Genomic DNA, 16,923 nt, shown 5'->3' on the forward strand with positions numbered 1-16,923 from the left:
TAATACTTAGCATGTATTCTTAGCTCCTTTCCGTTTTAAAGAAAAGACGAGAGGAAAAAAACAGACATTTAAACTACGTAACTTCCGGTAGAGTGGGCGTGGTTTAAGCTGTCAACTAACCGAAGAACAACAAAAACAACCCGACCGCAGAGGGGGGTTCTGCCAAAGGTGAGTTCTGCACTCTCAAAAATGTACCGTATCAGGTGCCAAATGGAGCACGCGCAGTGACCTGTCTCGCTAAGTTTGGAGGCCCAGATAGTGAGTTTGATCCAACACTCAAAGAAATGTTTTTACCGAATTGAATTTACAGCCAACGTGTTGCACGCTTTTTGGAGGTAGGCAGTAGTGTCGTTGGCTCGTGCTGTGCTAAAATGTTCAAACACACCAGGTTGCACTGTTACAATCTCAGCTTCCAGTTTATTATCCTTAAGCTAGCGACATCATACAGCTAGGCCTCCGTCTGAGCAGTCAGCCCCCCACCCCACGAAACGACGCTCGTTATCTGACTGTAACACCGTTTCCCCGGACCCTGTTAAAAATATATCTGTTTAAAATAGCTTCGCGTATCAGCAACTGTGTGCAAGGTTTACAGTAAGACTTTTGACCTTTTTATGACTCTTTGTGGGTTGACGTTCAATTCGGGTAGGACTAATCCATTTCGTTGTTTGTTATTTTCTGCAAAACGTCATCTTTATTGACAGTTTGGTAGCATTGCAGGTTGAACTTCACCGCTGTGAGCAGTAGCGAGCAGCTGATAATGTTTAACTTTTTATATATTACAAAATCTAACTTCCTGCCCATTGTGTACGCCGAACTGAGCAAATGGTGCTCAAGAAACATTTGAAACAAAAAGATTCCAGAAAAAAGTAACAAATTATAACAGGGGTTTAAAAGTGTGTGTTTAAACTGTACAAAACAATGACCTCAGGTTAGTCATGACATATGTCCATTAGAACTTTTTCATTTCAGTGCATGGCTTCAGGGCTTGGCTGCTCCCCAGTTATACCACATAAACAGTTGTTTTCGTCTCAAGCACCCAACTGTCAGCTTACCTTTCCTTTGTTTGTCACATAAATGCAAGTTTCACCACCTTTGATGTGGTGTCAACTCTGTCTTTCTTTGCATTTTTTTTCACATATTCTGGTTATTTTACGGCTGCAAGCTTAAAAATAAGTTTTCCCTGCTTATGTTTCTCGTCATTTTCTCACAGCAGGGACCGAGGCATGTGATCTGATGTGGTGTTGAAAACAATCTTTCCTTTGGTCTCTGCTACATCAGAGGTAAGAATCAGGTGGGATCTGTGTAATGAGAAACGATCTATGACAGAAACATCAGACAGAGTCCGGATGAAACACTCAGTCTTTTGACAAACACACTTCAGGTGGGCTCAGTTTAAGATGATCAGACTGCGTTTGTCTGAAACTGATAGGGCTGATCGGGGTTAAAGTGAGGCTGTTGAGTGCAAGGTGGACAGGCAGGGTCGAGAATGTATGTTATTGTGATGTATGATTACCAGTTATTGAGCCTGCCTGGAGGGTTTTTTGTCTATGGATTTTAAACCAATCCACACATTGAAAAAGCTACATTTTCTCTGTATTGAGTTAAACAGTTACTCATCAGATTAATCATTTTACAGCAAAAATGGCAACAGAAATTGTAATCAGAAAATGGGTTTCAGTAGGAACAGGTGGCTTCGCTGACAGCTGTGCACCTGCTCTCCTCAGTGTTGCTATGCCTCTCACGTTTCAGCTGTCTGTGATTTGTAGGTTATTCTATGATGTTCGTGGGTTATTTTTAGACCTTTTTTTTTATCTTTTAACACGTGCACAGAAAAATGTAAAACATAGACAAGAAGTGTCAGCCAGCAGGAGGAGCAGGACTAAAGTTTGAGGTGGTTAAAGTGGAAGTCAGTGGTAGCACATTTGTGTCCCTTTGTTTAGCACTTTGAATGAAGGACAACCCAACACTATGGGGAAAATGCCATGCACAGGCACTGGTTGGCCTTAACGGGATTTGGAGCAATCACAAGTGATTAATCGATGTTCATACCCCGAGTAATCCCGTCTTCTTAAACTTTCAGTTTATACTTATGTGTTAAATCTACACCGTAGGTACGTCATAATTATATACCCTTATGGAACTCTGTTGTAACTACATTTTGGCGTGGTGTCAGCCACTTGTCTGCAGGCTCTGCAAAGATTCAAGAAATCTAATTTGAGCTTTCGAATCACATGCAATTACAAAGTAGAACTGATTTTTTTATTCAATATGAGCAGCAATTAGTGATTGATCTGTGAACTTGTCAGTAAAGTGCTTACTGAGGTGGAACAATGACTGTGGAACCACTGCCATCGCCCCCTGGTGACCATTTAAAAGACAACAGGCTTAAAGCACGTCCACCAAGCATAGGCAATTTTCCCCAAGGGTCCACATGAGAAACTGGGAGTGCTGTGGAAGGCGGCACCAATTAGCTGAACTCAGTATTTAATTTCATCTCTTTCTGAACTTATCGGTGAAACCTTGCACAACATTTTCAGATTCTCATGTGAACTTGTGGAGAAAATGAATTGCCCACCACTGCACATGGCCTTCCTGTTAGCGACAGGCCACTAATACCTATAGGTAAGGGGTGAGGAACTCCCACAGCTGATTTAAATCGCTAAATTACCTCCTCAATATGTCTTGAAGTTCTCCAGAGCCCTGGCAATGAACTAATCATTGGATTTGGGTGTGCTGACCCAGGGTGATATCTAAAACCTGCAGGACACCGGTCCTTGAGGCCTGTAGTTCCCCCACCCCTGTTATATGTGATAGAAAGGTGATTTTTTTTGTTGTGTACAAAATACTTGAAACCCTAAAATGCTTCAGGGAAGCTGCCACTATAGTTCTAATAGTTTTGCTGGTGGTACTAGTTCACCTGGTTCCACTGTTGTCATGTTTCTGAAAATGCTCACTCAATTTGTTTTGCATATGTGGGCTTTGAATGACAAATGTCCAGAGTAGAGGGCACTTTATGCTTCTCCAGCTTCTTTCACAAATACAGTTTCAGATGTCAGCTTAGACCTTTCCTGTAGGTAAATTATTTAATCCACATGGTCACTCTGAGCTGTGTACAAGGAGCATTTTCATAGTGCTGAGGATTTTTTGGACAGTCACTGTGAGAGATGAGCTGTGCTGTGCTTTGAGTACATTGCACCAAAAGTATGTTTGTTTGTGGAGAATGTCAGCATAGGTGAAAACAGAAGCAGATGCTACCAAATGAAAAGCTTATCCCAATGGTTTTCTTCATTTATACAGGACTTTTATTAACAGCTACAAAATCTGCAAAAAAAGTAATAAAAAGAAAAATGAAATAGAAACAAATTAAGGGGAAAAAAGAAAAAAATCTGGAAAAGTAGACTCTGGGAGGTGACTGTGCCCATAAAACACTGTGTGAGATTAGAACTTTAGAATTAGATCACCACGCCTGCTAAACGTATGTCCCATTCTAAATTCCTTAACAGACATCAGCCCCAAAAATCCAACACTGAGAATTCTCTAAACACCACGTTAGACATGCAGGTTACATGTAAATTAAGCAACACAATTTTGACACTTAAAGACCTAAAACTTCAGTAGGGTCACATATGTTTTGGGAGGAAACTTGTTTTTCATACACATTGTTGATAAACAGTGTAAAATATCTCCAGCTTTATCCTTTAAAAGACATATGTAACAGCTGTCCTGCTGTAATTGTCATGTTAATCTTAAAAGCGTCTTTTTTTCTCCCCTTTGGTCTCTTACATGGATACCTGTTCAGGACTTGAGCCATGGAGTCCTCTGATGAAGATGAGGTGCGCACCTTTGTTCAAGTCCTCAGTGAGAAGTATAACCCTGAGAATTTCCCCTATGGCCAAGGCGTAGGAGTGGTTGTTCTGCCCAGACCTCCAGGATCCCCTGTCAAAGGTGAGAGATGACAGAGTGAGCTATTTCAGGGCTGTGATGATGCCACGTGAGCAGTGTATCACTTGTGATAAGTTCAGCCCGGCATATCTGCCTTTTTATTTGGAGTGTTGAGCTCTGAATGAGGGTCTGAACTGACTCGAGTTTCCTGTTTGCAGATCGCCTCTTCTTGCCCAGCGCACTGGTTCTGAATGACAGTGGAATCAGTAAAGCCGGCGACAGGCAAGACATCGCTGCTTCCTGCGCCCACGTGGTAGAGCTCGACCTGTCCCACAATCAGCTGAATGACTGGGGAGAGGTGGGTGTCTTGGAGTTTTAATTGAACTTAATAAGGTTTTTCATAAAAGCAGAGCCATCTGGCTTTTGTTCAAGACAATTTAGTTGGAGTGCTGTCTGTATGCTACCATGTCAGCAGTTAAAAGGGCCTAAGTGGACACTAGTACATGCTAGTCACAGTTATAAGATTAAGGTCTTTGTTTTGATGGTTATTTTGGTGTATTAAAAAATGAATACAACACATACAGATAAAAAAAAATAGAAGTTAATCTCTCTTTATTGTTAGTAAGGATGCAAGCCTGGGATGTCAAACTCCTTTTACATTGTGGGCCACAAACAACCCACTTTGGTCTTGAGCGGGCTGAACCAGTAAAACTTCCCTTTCTGTCAGTAATAACAAGTTTAACCACACTTTATTACTTTGGCATTGTATGAATGGCCGTGGGGGAGGTGTTTATCAGGAGGAAAAGCTATACTTAATACAGTTGAAAGTCCAAAAATGTATGCCCTCCTTCACATTTTCCAAAGCCATCCAGTTGGCCAGTTTGGAGTCTTTGCCGGGTCGATTGTGCCCCCGGACTTTATTAACTGGAAAGCATGTAGATTTTCAAGTTATTCACTGATTCCATCTAGCCTCCATTCATCATCATTCTTTTCTTTTTGTTTGTTTGCATATGTACTGTTAATAATAAAGTTCTTAAGGTTGGGTTGTGCTGCATTGTCATTTAGCCGTGACTACAAAACAAAGGCCCCTTAAAAAAGTTGCACAGCCCTTGTTATCCTCCTCTCACAGTGCTGTTTGTTATTCAGCCGAGTGATACCGTGATGAGGGCTGTAGGCACAGTTCCCTTCTGCTGTGCCAGCTGGAACACCTGGTACCTATCAGGTTAACTGGAGTACTTATTTATTAATAAGCAGGGTTGGATACATTTTTTTGCATGAACCAATAAATACATACACCACATATTCATTTAATATAATAATCTCTTCTTCTGTCAGTCACATGGGTTTAGCATTAAGTATTTTATTTGCCATCTAGAAGCCAAAGGTGCTAGCTCATCTAGAGTGAAAACAAGTCAATGTGAAGCTAAACCAGACGCTACTGATGTGGTTTAATTATCAGCTTTTTAAACAGAATGAAGGAAAATGTGAACACGGTACAGAAACACTTTAAAAATATGCCTGTTCAAGACTATCTATGGGTTATATTTAACGATGGATGACTTGGAACTTACCTAGAATTTAAACCGCTGTATCCTATTATACAGCTTATTTATGTGTACTAGAGTTATCTAGCTAATCAACAAGCTCTGAAAATAATGGTTTTCAAAGTAAAAGTGTTTTGAAAAGCTCTGCAACTTGTTTCTTCTTTTTCTTTGTTCTGTGTCCTGATGCTTCTGGTTTTGCCAGATCGGCACCATCGTTTCCAGCATCCCACACCTGGACTTCCTCAATCTGAGCATGAACCCGCTAAGCGGCGTGCAGCTGGAGCCGAACATGGCAGAGGTTTTTTCCAGGGTCCGACGACTGGTCCTCATTAACACACAAGTCAGCTGGGACACTGTTCACACACTCACGCAGCACACACCAGAGTAAGTGACAAAGCATGGAAAAAGGTTTTATGTTCTTTTATTTGTGGCAATGAGAGAATTTGCATATTTTTGTCTAACCGTCTGCATATATAGAGATTTACAGTGTTTTCAGAGTTCTCTCTGCAGTCCTGTGAAAAACTAAGTACACCCCTACTGCTTCCATGGGAGGTATGAGAATAAGTAGCAGCCAGTTGCTAATGGGACACATTTAACTGATCATAAGCAAATGTGAGCACCTCTGAAAAAGCAGATGTTTTGGTAGCTTACTGCTAAGGGGATGTCTGAGCAAATTCACTCCAGACTGAGCAATACTCAGAGAAACTGATAAAAGCCCAAGAGCTACATCTCAGACTCTACAGCCCTCAATTAGTGTGTAAAATTGGAAAGTTCGTGACAACACAATTTTTTTTAAACTGAACTTGTTAGTAAGGGTTTCTGGGCTTCTTCACTCTAAAACAAACATGGCAGGAATGTTTAGGTTTGCTGAAGTTGACAAAACTACAACAGAATGACTGAAAAAGAAAACAATGAAGATGTTTCAAAGGAGTCAAAGTCCAGAACTCAACCAAGCTGTGTTGGGAGATGTGTATTAAAGAATGCCCACAGACCTCAATGTTGTAAAGAAGAGTTTGTTGCTAATGTGGCTCTACAAGCTACTGAGTCATACTGAATCACTTAGTTTTTTGTGCCACTCTGACCACTCAGAGTTGCTCAAAACATTAGCGAGCAGATTAGTGATGCGTTCCTTCTTTATCTTGAGCACACAGATGTAGACTCAACAGGAATTCCAGGAAGTTATGCCCCACCTTGCCATGTTTAGGGAGGTTGGTTTGACGCATGAGGAGTAATGGTTGGTTTAGCCACAAAAGAAGAAATCTTTTCAATTTTCGTCAACAAGCCAGGGCTGTGCCAGTTCCAATCAGCAGGAGCTTCGTTATCATGGCTCTGAATAGGTAGATGTCTTCAACGTCCTCCAATGTGAGTGTTGCCAGGCTTGTTCCACTGAAAGACTGTCGTGTATCCAGCAGCAAATGTTCCGACGATCAGGCTCCCCCGCACCCAGGTTTCTCGTCGAGAGGGTGTCAATAGTGTTAATATATTATTAATATAATTCAGTCCAATTTTATTTATATAAATCTAAATTGCAACAACAACAGTCACCTCAAGGCGCTTTAGATTTTAGAGATCAAATCCATAATTCCTTGTTGTTGTGTTTTTAGAGAACAAGACAGAAGAGAGTCTCTGAGAGTTAGACGAGACTAGACAAAGACAAGAGAAGCCAAGCAGGAAGATAAGGGAGGGAGAGGAGACAGGAGAAGATGCGGCCGCCTCCGCTGAGAGCAAAGGGAGAGAAATATATATAGAAATCTTATAAAATAAAATTCTTTACAGTTTTCAGAATCAGGTTTTGGTTATATTGTAACTTCTATCCTCCTTTTATCCTCATAAATGGAGCCAAGGTACCATAAATATGAGGCATTAAGAGAAAAAAATCGTGACTGCACTAGTTTCTAAACCCTGATTACTTCCCTGCACACACATTTTTTTACTTTATGTTGATTCCCCTCATACAAATCCATTTGCTTTACTATTTAACAGCATGTAATTAAAACCACATCACTTGGCAGCTTAGAGAAACAATTTGCCATGTACTCAGGGCTTTTTAGTGTCTTTAGCTGTAAACAGGGTAGAGAACTCAGGACATATGGTGACAATTGGAAACACGATAACAGCTGCCTTATTCTTTTGAAGAATCAAAAGCACCTTAATGCATATTACACAGATTATACAAAGAATCTTTGATGTCCTCAAAAATGCCAGTTTCCTTGCACCTCATCTTCCAGGCTGGAGGAGCTCTTCCTGTGTCTGAACGGCTACAACAGCGTGTCAGAATCCCGGACGGCATGCCCGTCGCTACGCCTGCTGCAGATTACAGATAACCAGCTGCAGGATTGGGCAGAAGTGAGGAAGTTTGGGCTGCTGTACCCCAGTCTGAGCACACTGGTGCTGGCCAATAACAGCGTGGACTCTGTGGGAGACACCAAGGAGACACTGGAGCACCTCTTCCCCAACCTGCGTAGCATCAACCTCAACAATTCAGGTCAGAGTCCTAAAAGTCTTTTAATCTGTCTGTGTTCAGTGCAAGGTGTGAACAAATAGCCCTATAACTCATTATGTTTATTATTATTATTATTATTATTGTTGTTGTTGTTGTTGTTGTTATTCAGGTCTTAGTAAATGGATCGACATTGAAAGGCTGAATTTCTTTCCCAAACTGGTGGAGGTCAAAGCAAAGGGAATCCCTTTACTGCAGTCTTACAGCACCGAGGAGAGACGTAGCCTCCTTTTAGCACAGTAAGTCTGAAGCTGTGTGCTCGTTTGTTCAGTAACTTCATCATCGAAATACTCATTGAGCACGTTTAACACCCGACTGCTGCACCTGCCCTCAGGCTGCCCTCCGTAATGGTGCTGAACGGGGGTGCCGTGTCTAATGGTGAGAGAGAGGATGCTGAGAGGTTCTTCATCAGATACTACCAGGACTGTCCAGAGCAGGAGCGTCCCGAGAGGTGGAGCATCATCCACACATACATTTTTCACTGCACACATAATCATAGTGAATAAGTTTACTCATGGATAATAATAATAATTCAAAGCTGCGGCTGACCGCTGACGCTGTAGTAACTAGTAGAAGTGGACGAGGAACAATATGTAGTCTCAAAAAGACACTTTGCATATGCAGTGGTGCTGATGGCCAGCTAAGATGCGTGGGTAGAAGTTGGCGTTAGGCAACTGTGTGAATTGTGAATTTATCGTTAAATAAAATTAGCCATTAGCTTTATTTCTTCTTTTTTACTTTTTGAGTGATTTTTTTTGGATCATTTAAGTTTGTTAACTTAGTGATCTGCATCCTAAAACTAGGTAGAAAATTAACATGTAACTAAATTTCAAAGGCTTGTTTCCTTTAGGGGTCATCACCATCTAACCCTATCCCTAGCGTCCTCCTCTGCATGTGCTTCTTCACTATATCGATGAACTTTCTGTGAGGTCTTCCTCTCTTCCTCCTCCCTGGCAGCTCAATATTTAGCATCATTTGTCCAATGTATCCACTCTCTCTTCTCTCCCAAACTATCTGAGCCTCGCCTCTCTAACTTTATCTCCAAACTGCTGAACTTGAGCTGTCCCTCTGACATCCTCGTTTTTAATCATTTCCATTTTGGTCACTGCCAGTGAAAACCTGAGCATCTTCAGCTCGGCCTCCTGTCTTTTTGTCAGTGCTACTGTCTCCAAGCCATACATTATAGCAGCTCTCGGTACCATCTTAAAACCCTGTCCCTTTCACTCGTGCTGCCTTTCATACCTTCTGTCACAAATCACCCCTGACACTCCACCCTGACTGCACTTTGTTTTTCAAGTCTCTTGTGCACTGACTTACTTTGGATGGTTGAGCCTGGTTCTGCCAGAGGTTTTTTTCCTGTTAAAAGGGAGTTTTTCCTCCCCACTGTCGCCAAAGTGCTTGCTCATAGTGGGTGATATGATTGTCGGGGTTTTCTCTGTATTGTTGTAGGAACTTTACCTTACGATATAAAGCTTCTTGAGGCGACTGTTGTTGTGATTTGGTGCTATATAAATAAAACTGAACTGAATTGAATGTAGCTGAGTTTAAACCATTGCGAAGAAGAATCAGTGTTGGTCAGATTTTACTGAAGTTTTTATCAAAGTCACATTTATCGATTTGCGGGCAGTAACCCTTGAGCGGTGATGGATCGTGAGCCTGATGAGCTACTACAGCACTGACATCCTTTGGCTTGAGTAAATAGCTAACATGATAAATTAAAAAATTTATTGTGTAGTATTATGTTGATCAATAAATTGTTGTTGTTGTTTTTTTTTTTTTCAGCTCTAAAATTTACATCAGATTGTTTTCATCATTGCTTCATTACAACATTCAAATGAGACATTTAGAGTAAAATTCATATTGAAAGTCTTCACTAAATACCTTAAATATGGAGCACAAGGTGCCAGCACTGGCTTTCATTTAGAAAGCTAAGCGGCATTTACGTTTGCATTATATTCATATGGGAACACCTGCTAACTCATAACATTAGCAACCAATCTCCATCCCTGTCCTCAGTTTGGGTCCAGCACACTATATGTTTTTTTTTACGGGGGGGAGGTTGAAAGCCTTCCTCGGGGGGGCTCGCAGGGGTGAAATAATTCACCAACTGCATTCCACTTAACCTCAGCAGAATGTTGGGGAGGGATTTCTGGAGGAAGGTGTAGTCCTTGACTGGGGGAAACTAACCTTTGGGAGACAATGCCACCACTCTCTCCCTGCTCAATGAGTCCTTTGTGCTGGGAATTCTCTGATTGGGAAAACTGATACACCAGGTAGCAGGTTGTTTTTTTATGTATACACCTACTCTGTCAACCTGAAGCCTTAATTTGAGAAATTTGATTTGTTTTCTGATGTCACATGAGCTGTCACAGCACTCCTGGCTATAAATTATTTTATTAACTGTGGCAGAACTTGTTTGTCCATCAGGAGCAGTTAATAGTTATTTTATTTCTATGTTAAACACATTCATCGCCATCTAAAAACTTCATTTTCTTTGTGTTCAGCTTCATCGCTCTGATTTTATTTTCTTCCATCAAGCGTTGCGTTTGCGGTGTTGTTTTGGGAGGGGTTCGGTGTAGGTCCAGGGTCGGGTATAACCGTGACTGTGCATGTGCATGCGGGCGTTATCGGGGTGTCAGACACACTCAGTAGGCAGTGAGCGCACAGCTATCCCCTTTCCTTTCGGATGAGGCTGCGGCCTCGCTACCCCAAGAGATCAGAGCTCTGCAGGTGGGTCACAGCCTCTCAAGTGAACACATCTGACACAGCCTGGCTTTGAGTAACTATAAACGTGTTCTCAAACCATAAACTGGACTAACTGAGATGGATACACCCCAACAATTCCTTGAAAAAAATGGGAAAGGGAAGAAAACAGCACTGGGCAGGAAGGATTAGTGGCGAGAAAGAGTAGAGGCAAGGGTTAAAAAAGAAACCAGAGAGTCGGCGTATCCGGTGAAGTTAGCAGTTAGTGGGTCTAAACAGAGCCACAGTCTCAGGGAAAGACGTGGGAAAGTTAACATTTTAACTTTTTGAGGTGCTCATACGTTCAAGTAAATAACTGGAGAAATGAGAGAATGAGTCGATGAAATGCCAAAACAGGAGAGCTCAGCTACATGGTGTCTCTTGGCTCCACAGTTTTGTAATTTCCTCCGCAGGAATCAAAGAATGCCAAAATGACAGTTGGAATGTCGGCTTCTTATCACCTGCAGCATTGTTTGCCCCATTATACCATGCTTACCACCTTAAATGAAGCCTCTTTGGTAAATGGCTTCTCTTAGAATGGCACTTTGTGCACTGTGGCCTTAGTGGAGAATTCCCAGGGTGGACTGCAAGTTTGGCCAGAAAATCCCAGGGCCAGGGCAGCGGCTTTGTGGAGGAGTTTTGGGGAGGGAAGTGAAATTGCTTTGATTGGCCCAGCTGTTACAGTAGCTTTGAAAGCACAGGCCTTTTCTCCTGGATTTTATTTAATCGTTCCTGGGGCCTTATCTCGAACACGCATTCCCCTGAGATGGCTGAGAGCTTTCTCACGGCAAGCAAGTGGCAGACAACTCGGTGTTTCTCTGCCTCTTAAACACTCATAGCTTGTTTCCATAACCCGGAGTTTAAAGTCTTTTTAAAAAAATCTGAAATATCTTAAATATACTTGCTGTTTCTATTTCACACCTGTACTTCATCTAAGAAGGAAAAAAAGAGGATGTATAACCTGTGAGTCTGAAAAGTGAAGCCAGTGTTGAACAGCCTTTTACCTGCATTCTTCATAACAGCCAGCAGAGGGCACAAAGAGAAGTCTTGTCCTATACAAGTCTATAAGAAGATTGCCCTGCTTTTAACTTGATTCATGACCTCATGAAGCATTTTCACAATGACTTTATCATCTCTGTCTTTAGTTTTAAGTGTTATTTTGTACAGCTTGTTGTTAAATTTCTAGATTTTGATTCAATTTAGAGTAAATCAGTGCTTAAACACAGTGTGATTGTGACTGATCATCTTTTTCCATCAGAGGGCAGGGTGGAGCCGTAGACCAAGCTGCTCTTTTAATGTCGAAATGAAGCCTTTGAAACAGGAGTCTACATCCTATCATTGGTACAGGGTGTATGTTATTTACCATAGCAACAATGGGGGCAGGGGGGAGGCAAAGAGACACTGTGGTCTACCTTTAAAATGCCATTATGTGTTATCATGATTATTTGGGCAAATATTTTTCCATATATTTGTAGAATAACATGAAGGCATGTCTGACAAACTCATTTTTCAGTTAGTTTTGGCAAATATTCAAAAATTATATGCATATAATGAGCTAGTTAGCGGTTAGCATACCCTGGAAAATCCTCCTTTCTGAAACTTAGAATGGGTGCATTTATAAAAGGGTCTTAATGTTTTATTCAGAATGACCTGAACTGAGTGGATGAATTCAGCAGGAAAGTGTTTCTAGAGGCCAAGCCTGAGGGCTGCTTTCCCATAGACTCATTTGGTACCAGTCTTTTTGCAGTCATAGATATCACTACCTCATTGCAATTATAAAAAAAATGAAAATTTAAGGGGTTTTTCACACCTGCACTGTTTAGGCCATGTAAATCAAATTCTGGTCTTTTTTATTTAATTTATAGTCAGAACATAATCTGACCTCCATCCAACCCCAACTACCAGGTGTGCGCTGCTAGTTTGTGCTAAATGCCTCCTCGTAGTCAGATGTGCTTTGCATCCTAGGATGTGGCAGAAGACCATACACATGTAGAGAGCTCAAACTGTAGCAGCTAGCTGTGGAATAAACCAAGGGTCCAGAGGACAGCATTTCCCTTCATTGGCCAATAAGCAGAATGCCTATTCTACCATGGTTTGTGGTGATGCATTTTTGGTTGACTTGGAGTTTTCTCTCTGTAAAAAGAAACAAAGCCATGAGTAAAAGCCACAAGTTTACAAATTCATCAGCTGATTAAGACTAAAGAAACTAGAGGTGTTAAAACACCCTGAGATACTTTGCAAGGGCCTCACTTTTCAGAGACTATGTAATCACTGCCATGTCTGAGAAATTTCAAGTGTATGTTTTGTAGGAGTTTGTGTGTCTTTGCTGTATGCTGTATCTAATGTCATTCAGTTGAGCTGATAACAAATAAAAAATAACACGAGCTCTGCTTTGTTGCAGGTATCGTATCCTCGTGTCCAAATATGGCCACCTGGCTCCACTGGCTGAGGTAGACCTGAGACCCAGCCTCACCATGGTGGTTGTTCGCTGGGGTGACAGGGTGGAGACAGTCAGCCTCCGTCTGGAGCAAACGGTGGGTGACCTAAAAAAACACCTTAAGGGTCTGCTGCAGCTGCCCAATGGGATGAGGCTCTTCTACATCGACCGAGAGATGTGTTCAATATTTGGACCAGAGGAGCTGAAGTGCGGCACCCGGGCCCTGCATTCCTACGGCATTCGAGACGGGGACGAGATCCTGGTAGTGCCCAGGGACAAAAGCCGCTGCAGCTCCTCGGGTCTTTGAGTCGGGAGGTTCTCCACTTTTGGATGACTTGGATTGGAGGAATTGTAGAAATGATAAATTACTGGATATTAAGCTTTTGACTTGAACCCTTTTTTTAGAGATCAAAAAAAGGGTGGGTGTTTTTGATGGTAAAGAGGTTTGCTGTCTAAAATCTTGATCACATTTATGCAATAGTACATTTGCACATAGTTGTTCGATATTTACAAAGCCTTGAATTCAAGTCGCACATTTCTATGCTTCATGTGGCTTGAGTTACAAGTGCAGTTTACATCTTATTGATGAAGCATAAAGATCAAAAAGTTCTAGGACTGCTCCCTTAATGGCCAAAAAAACATACCTGACCTGAAATTTGGCCGTCCTCCCCTTCAGGGTCTTCCACATGTGCACCTCTGGATAAATATCAGTCTTGTTATGACCACTTCCACTTGTTTTTCTGTTTGCTGGATATCTTTTGCAGTCAAAACAGCAGTCATTCAGCTTGAAATTAATTTCTGGGAAAACAATGGAAATTGCAGGAAGGCAGAGCTGGTAGACTTGAGAGCCATGTGCCATGCATATGTCATATGCGTTACAATCCAGGTCCTTCCCCTTGAATATTGTCCATCAAGACATTATAGTAGATCTCATGGTCTTTAATAGTGGACTGGCTGACCTTGGAGGATGCCAAGAACGTGTGGGCATCCTCCTCTCTGCTATTTTTACCTGATGTTGAACTTTTAGGCTTGAAAACTGGACTGTTTGTTGAAAAACTGTTTGTTTAAGCAAGTCCAAAGAAAGGCAAGTGCAGGTGGTAAGAGCGGGCGCATCCAAAGAAAGCCACCGCGCTAACGTGATCGGGATAGGCACAAGAACACGACCTCGAAGGGGAGTTCAGCCAAATTTATATCTGATGTGTTTTTAGATTTTTAGGGGCTGCAGAACATTAAGATCATACTTCCCTTCATACAACTGTCTATGAATTAAATGCATAAATTGCACACCAATTTCAAAACTAAAATCACCTTATAATTAAAGCATTTGAAGGGTTAAAACAGACCTTCTAATCCCTACTGTTGATATTTCTGCACCAAACTGAGAATGAATTAGTATTTTTAAAGAGTGAATACATTAAAATTAGGAGACAAATATAAATTATACACGATTTCAGATTCAAATTCATTGGATATCAGAAATGCCCTTTCTGAGAATGCATTCTGCCACTTTCATTGCACATTGTTCCTCCGTAATGATTACACCTTGATCAGCATTGTCATTTTTCTCCATGTTTCTTTTGTAAAAGATGAATTGATGCCTGTTCACTATAAACTGGCTGCAGGAGATTTTGTACAGTCTGGGCTAAAATTGTTCCAACCTATTACGTTCTCTAGAAGCAACCATGATGACAAAAATAAATAAATAATAATAATAATCATACTGCAATGATTGCAACTAATCAGGCTTTAAACATGGTCTTGATTTTTTTTGTAGTGCCAAGGTTTTGTAAATTGGGTACCATCCATATTTGCACTGCATTAAAAAAAATTACGTTTTATTTACATTTTCATGATGATGACAGCCTCAAAGCGCTGCTCTACTTTTCTAACCATTATTTAAGCGCAGAAGATTTTGTTTTGTTTTGATTTCCTGCAGGAAGAGTTTGTAGATAAGCAGCACATGTAATTCCCTACTTAGACTTTTTCCACGCGATTGTAGTGAAATATCCCGGAATAACCTGCAAGCTGATGCATAAATGCCATGTGTTGGGTGTAACGTGCACGCGCGCACCCGCACACACACTCGGATACCTCTCAGTCGAGACGCCCTGGCAGAAAGACGAGACATGTCTGAGGTGAGCTCGGGTCTGGGACAGAGAAAAGAAGGAGTGTTGATGCTCAAGTTACCGCAGGTCTTCTGGCTGTCCTGCGCATGAATGGAGCGGCAACAGCAGCTGAGAAGCGCTGAGGCTCACTCTGTATGGTAACCACACACCAGCTGCTGTGTCACGGACACTTCCGCTGGATTTAAGTTGGAACAGGTTCACCAAACAGCTTCTTGGCCCTCACCGGTCCACCCGAGTCTCTCTCCTTTACATTTCCATCTCACAGACACCCAAACTTGTAGTTTGCGCTGTTTCGCAGGTCCTGGTGTTGTGAGCTTTCAGCAGGAATTTTTCAACCTATCTTATCGCCTGAACATTTATTTTATTTTACCTGTCAAGACTTTGGCTGTTGGTGTCTGCTGTGTTTTACCAGCTGGAGCATTACAGATGTAGTCACTTAAACTATGTGTCATAACAATAATGGTGCATTTTTTTCACGTGTTCGTTGGTAGCAAGTGAAGTTATTTGGAGTTAAGTCATTGTTGCTGTGGTTCTTTCTCTAATTTAGACTCTAATTAGAGCTCCCAGGTCAAAATGCTTGTCTTGAGCGTCCGCAAATAAAGTGTTTTGTTGTGCTTATGCAAGCATGTGAACATGTGCTAGGGTGCACTTGTCCTGCGGCAGGCTCACAGTGCCATCTGGACTGACAGATTTTCTTTGTGTAGTAGATGACTGGAGATCTCTTTGTTTTATTGACTTTTATTAATCTGTATTATGATGAGTGGGCTGTTGAGAAGTGCTGGGATAAGTGTGAGGGGTTTGTTTTGTTTTTTTTGGATCATTGTGAGGTTGGTTTGCACAGTCTCATATGTCTTTGTTTCTTTCAGCATTTCATCATCTGCAAGATGTGTCATTTCAGGGAAACGATGTTGTTTTATGGGCATTTGTAATTTTGACATTTCTAGAATATTAACTGCGCCTGTCACCTTTATATCTATCCTTCAGTAATACCAAAATAGAGTTTATTTACAGATTTTAAAAAGTTTAAAAAAAGTAGATCTAATGTTCACTTTGCCTTGTGCTGGTTAGAGTGTGTGGTGTTTAATTTATATTTCGTTTGCTCTCTGTATTGCTTTTCTTCCGTGCACTTTTAATTCTCGTTTGCATTACTGCAATCTTTCTATACCTGTACTGTATAATGGTGCTTTAACTTCTCTTAAATAAAATAAATAAATACTGATTGTTCCACCTAATTGCAGTGTTATTTTTTTCATAATAATTCTGCAATAATAGTCAATACCTATAGTGTGTGGGGGGATTTTTTTGTGTTTAGTTTTTGTTTTTATCTAATTTGGGACATTAAATGACCGCCCACAACTGTTCATTATCCAGTTCATATGGACACTATAGCAAACATACACAAATCAACTGTAGGAAACATTTCTAGCATGAAAAAATACCACAATGAGGTCATGAATGAGTTCATCTGTCACTTTAAGACCCATACAGGGAGGCCTCAGTTGATTGGTGGATTCAAACCTCCTTGCTGTGGGTTGATGTGACAGATTTTCTTTTTTTGTTTTGTCATTTATTTGACAATTAAGTCTGTTTTTCCCAGAATGTCCCCATTTTATTTGGCTTTTTTTGTATTTAAATATACTTTTTTTTTTTTTTTTTTTTTTTTAATGTAGAACATGTCTTTATGAAGTTATC

At 41.1% G+C, this 16,923-nt stretch overlaps 1 protein-coding gene across 3 annotated transcripts; it reads left to right on the forward strand.

Annotated features, from left to right (window-relative positions):
- The first annotated feature begins 78 nt into the window (after window positions 1-78).
- LOC146379566 (tubulin-specific chaperone cofactor E-like protein) lies at window positions 79-16,463 on the forward strand. 3 transcript variants are annotated; one of them, XM_084940850.1, is made up of 9 exons: window positions 79-168; window positions 1,211-1,280; window positions 3,800-3,945; window positions 4,101-4,240; window positions 5,629-5,810; window positions 7,655-7,911; window positions 8,039-8,165; window positions 8,261-8,377; window positions 13,070-16,463. In XM_084940850.1, exons 3-9 carry the CDS (start codon window positions 3,810-3,812, stop codon window positions 13,410-13,412), a joined length of 1,302 nt encoding a protein of 433 aa, XP_084796976.1. In that variant the 5' UTR covers window positions 79-168; window positions 1,211-1,280; window positions 3,800-3,809; the 3' UTR covers window positions 13,413-16,463. The 3 variants fall into 3 exon arrangements, with proteins under 3 accessions (XP_084796976.1, XP_084796977.1, XP_084796978.1); XM_084940851.1 differs by having other exon boundaries at window positions 96-168; window positions 1,214-1,280; XM_084940852.1 differs by having other exon boundaries at window positions 165-258.
- The last annotated feature ends 460 nt before the right edge of the window (window positions 16,464-16,923 follow it).

This window comes from Perissodus microlepis, chromosome 10, assembly GCF_051167445.1.
Source record: "Perissodus microlepis isolate ML-2025 ecotype Zambia chromosome 10, ASM5116744v1, whole genome shotgun sequence".
Taxonomy (NCBI): Eukaryota; Metazoa; Chordata; class Actinopteri; order Cichliformes; family Cichlidae; genus Perissodus; species Perissodus microlepis.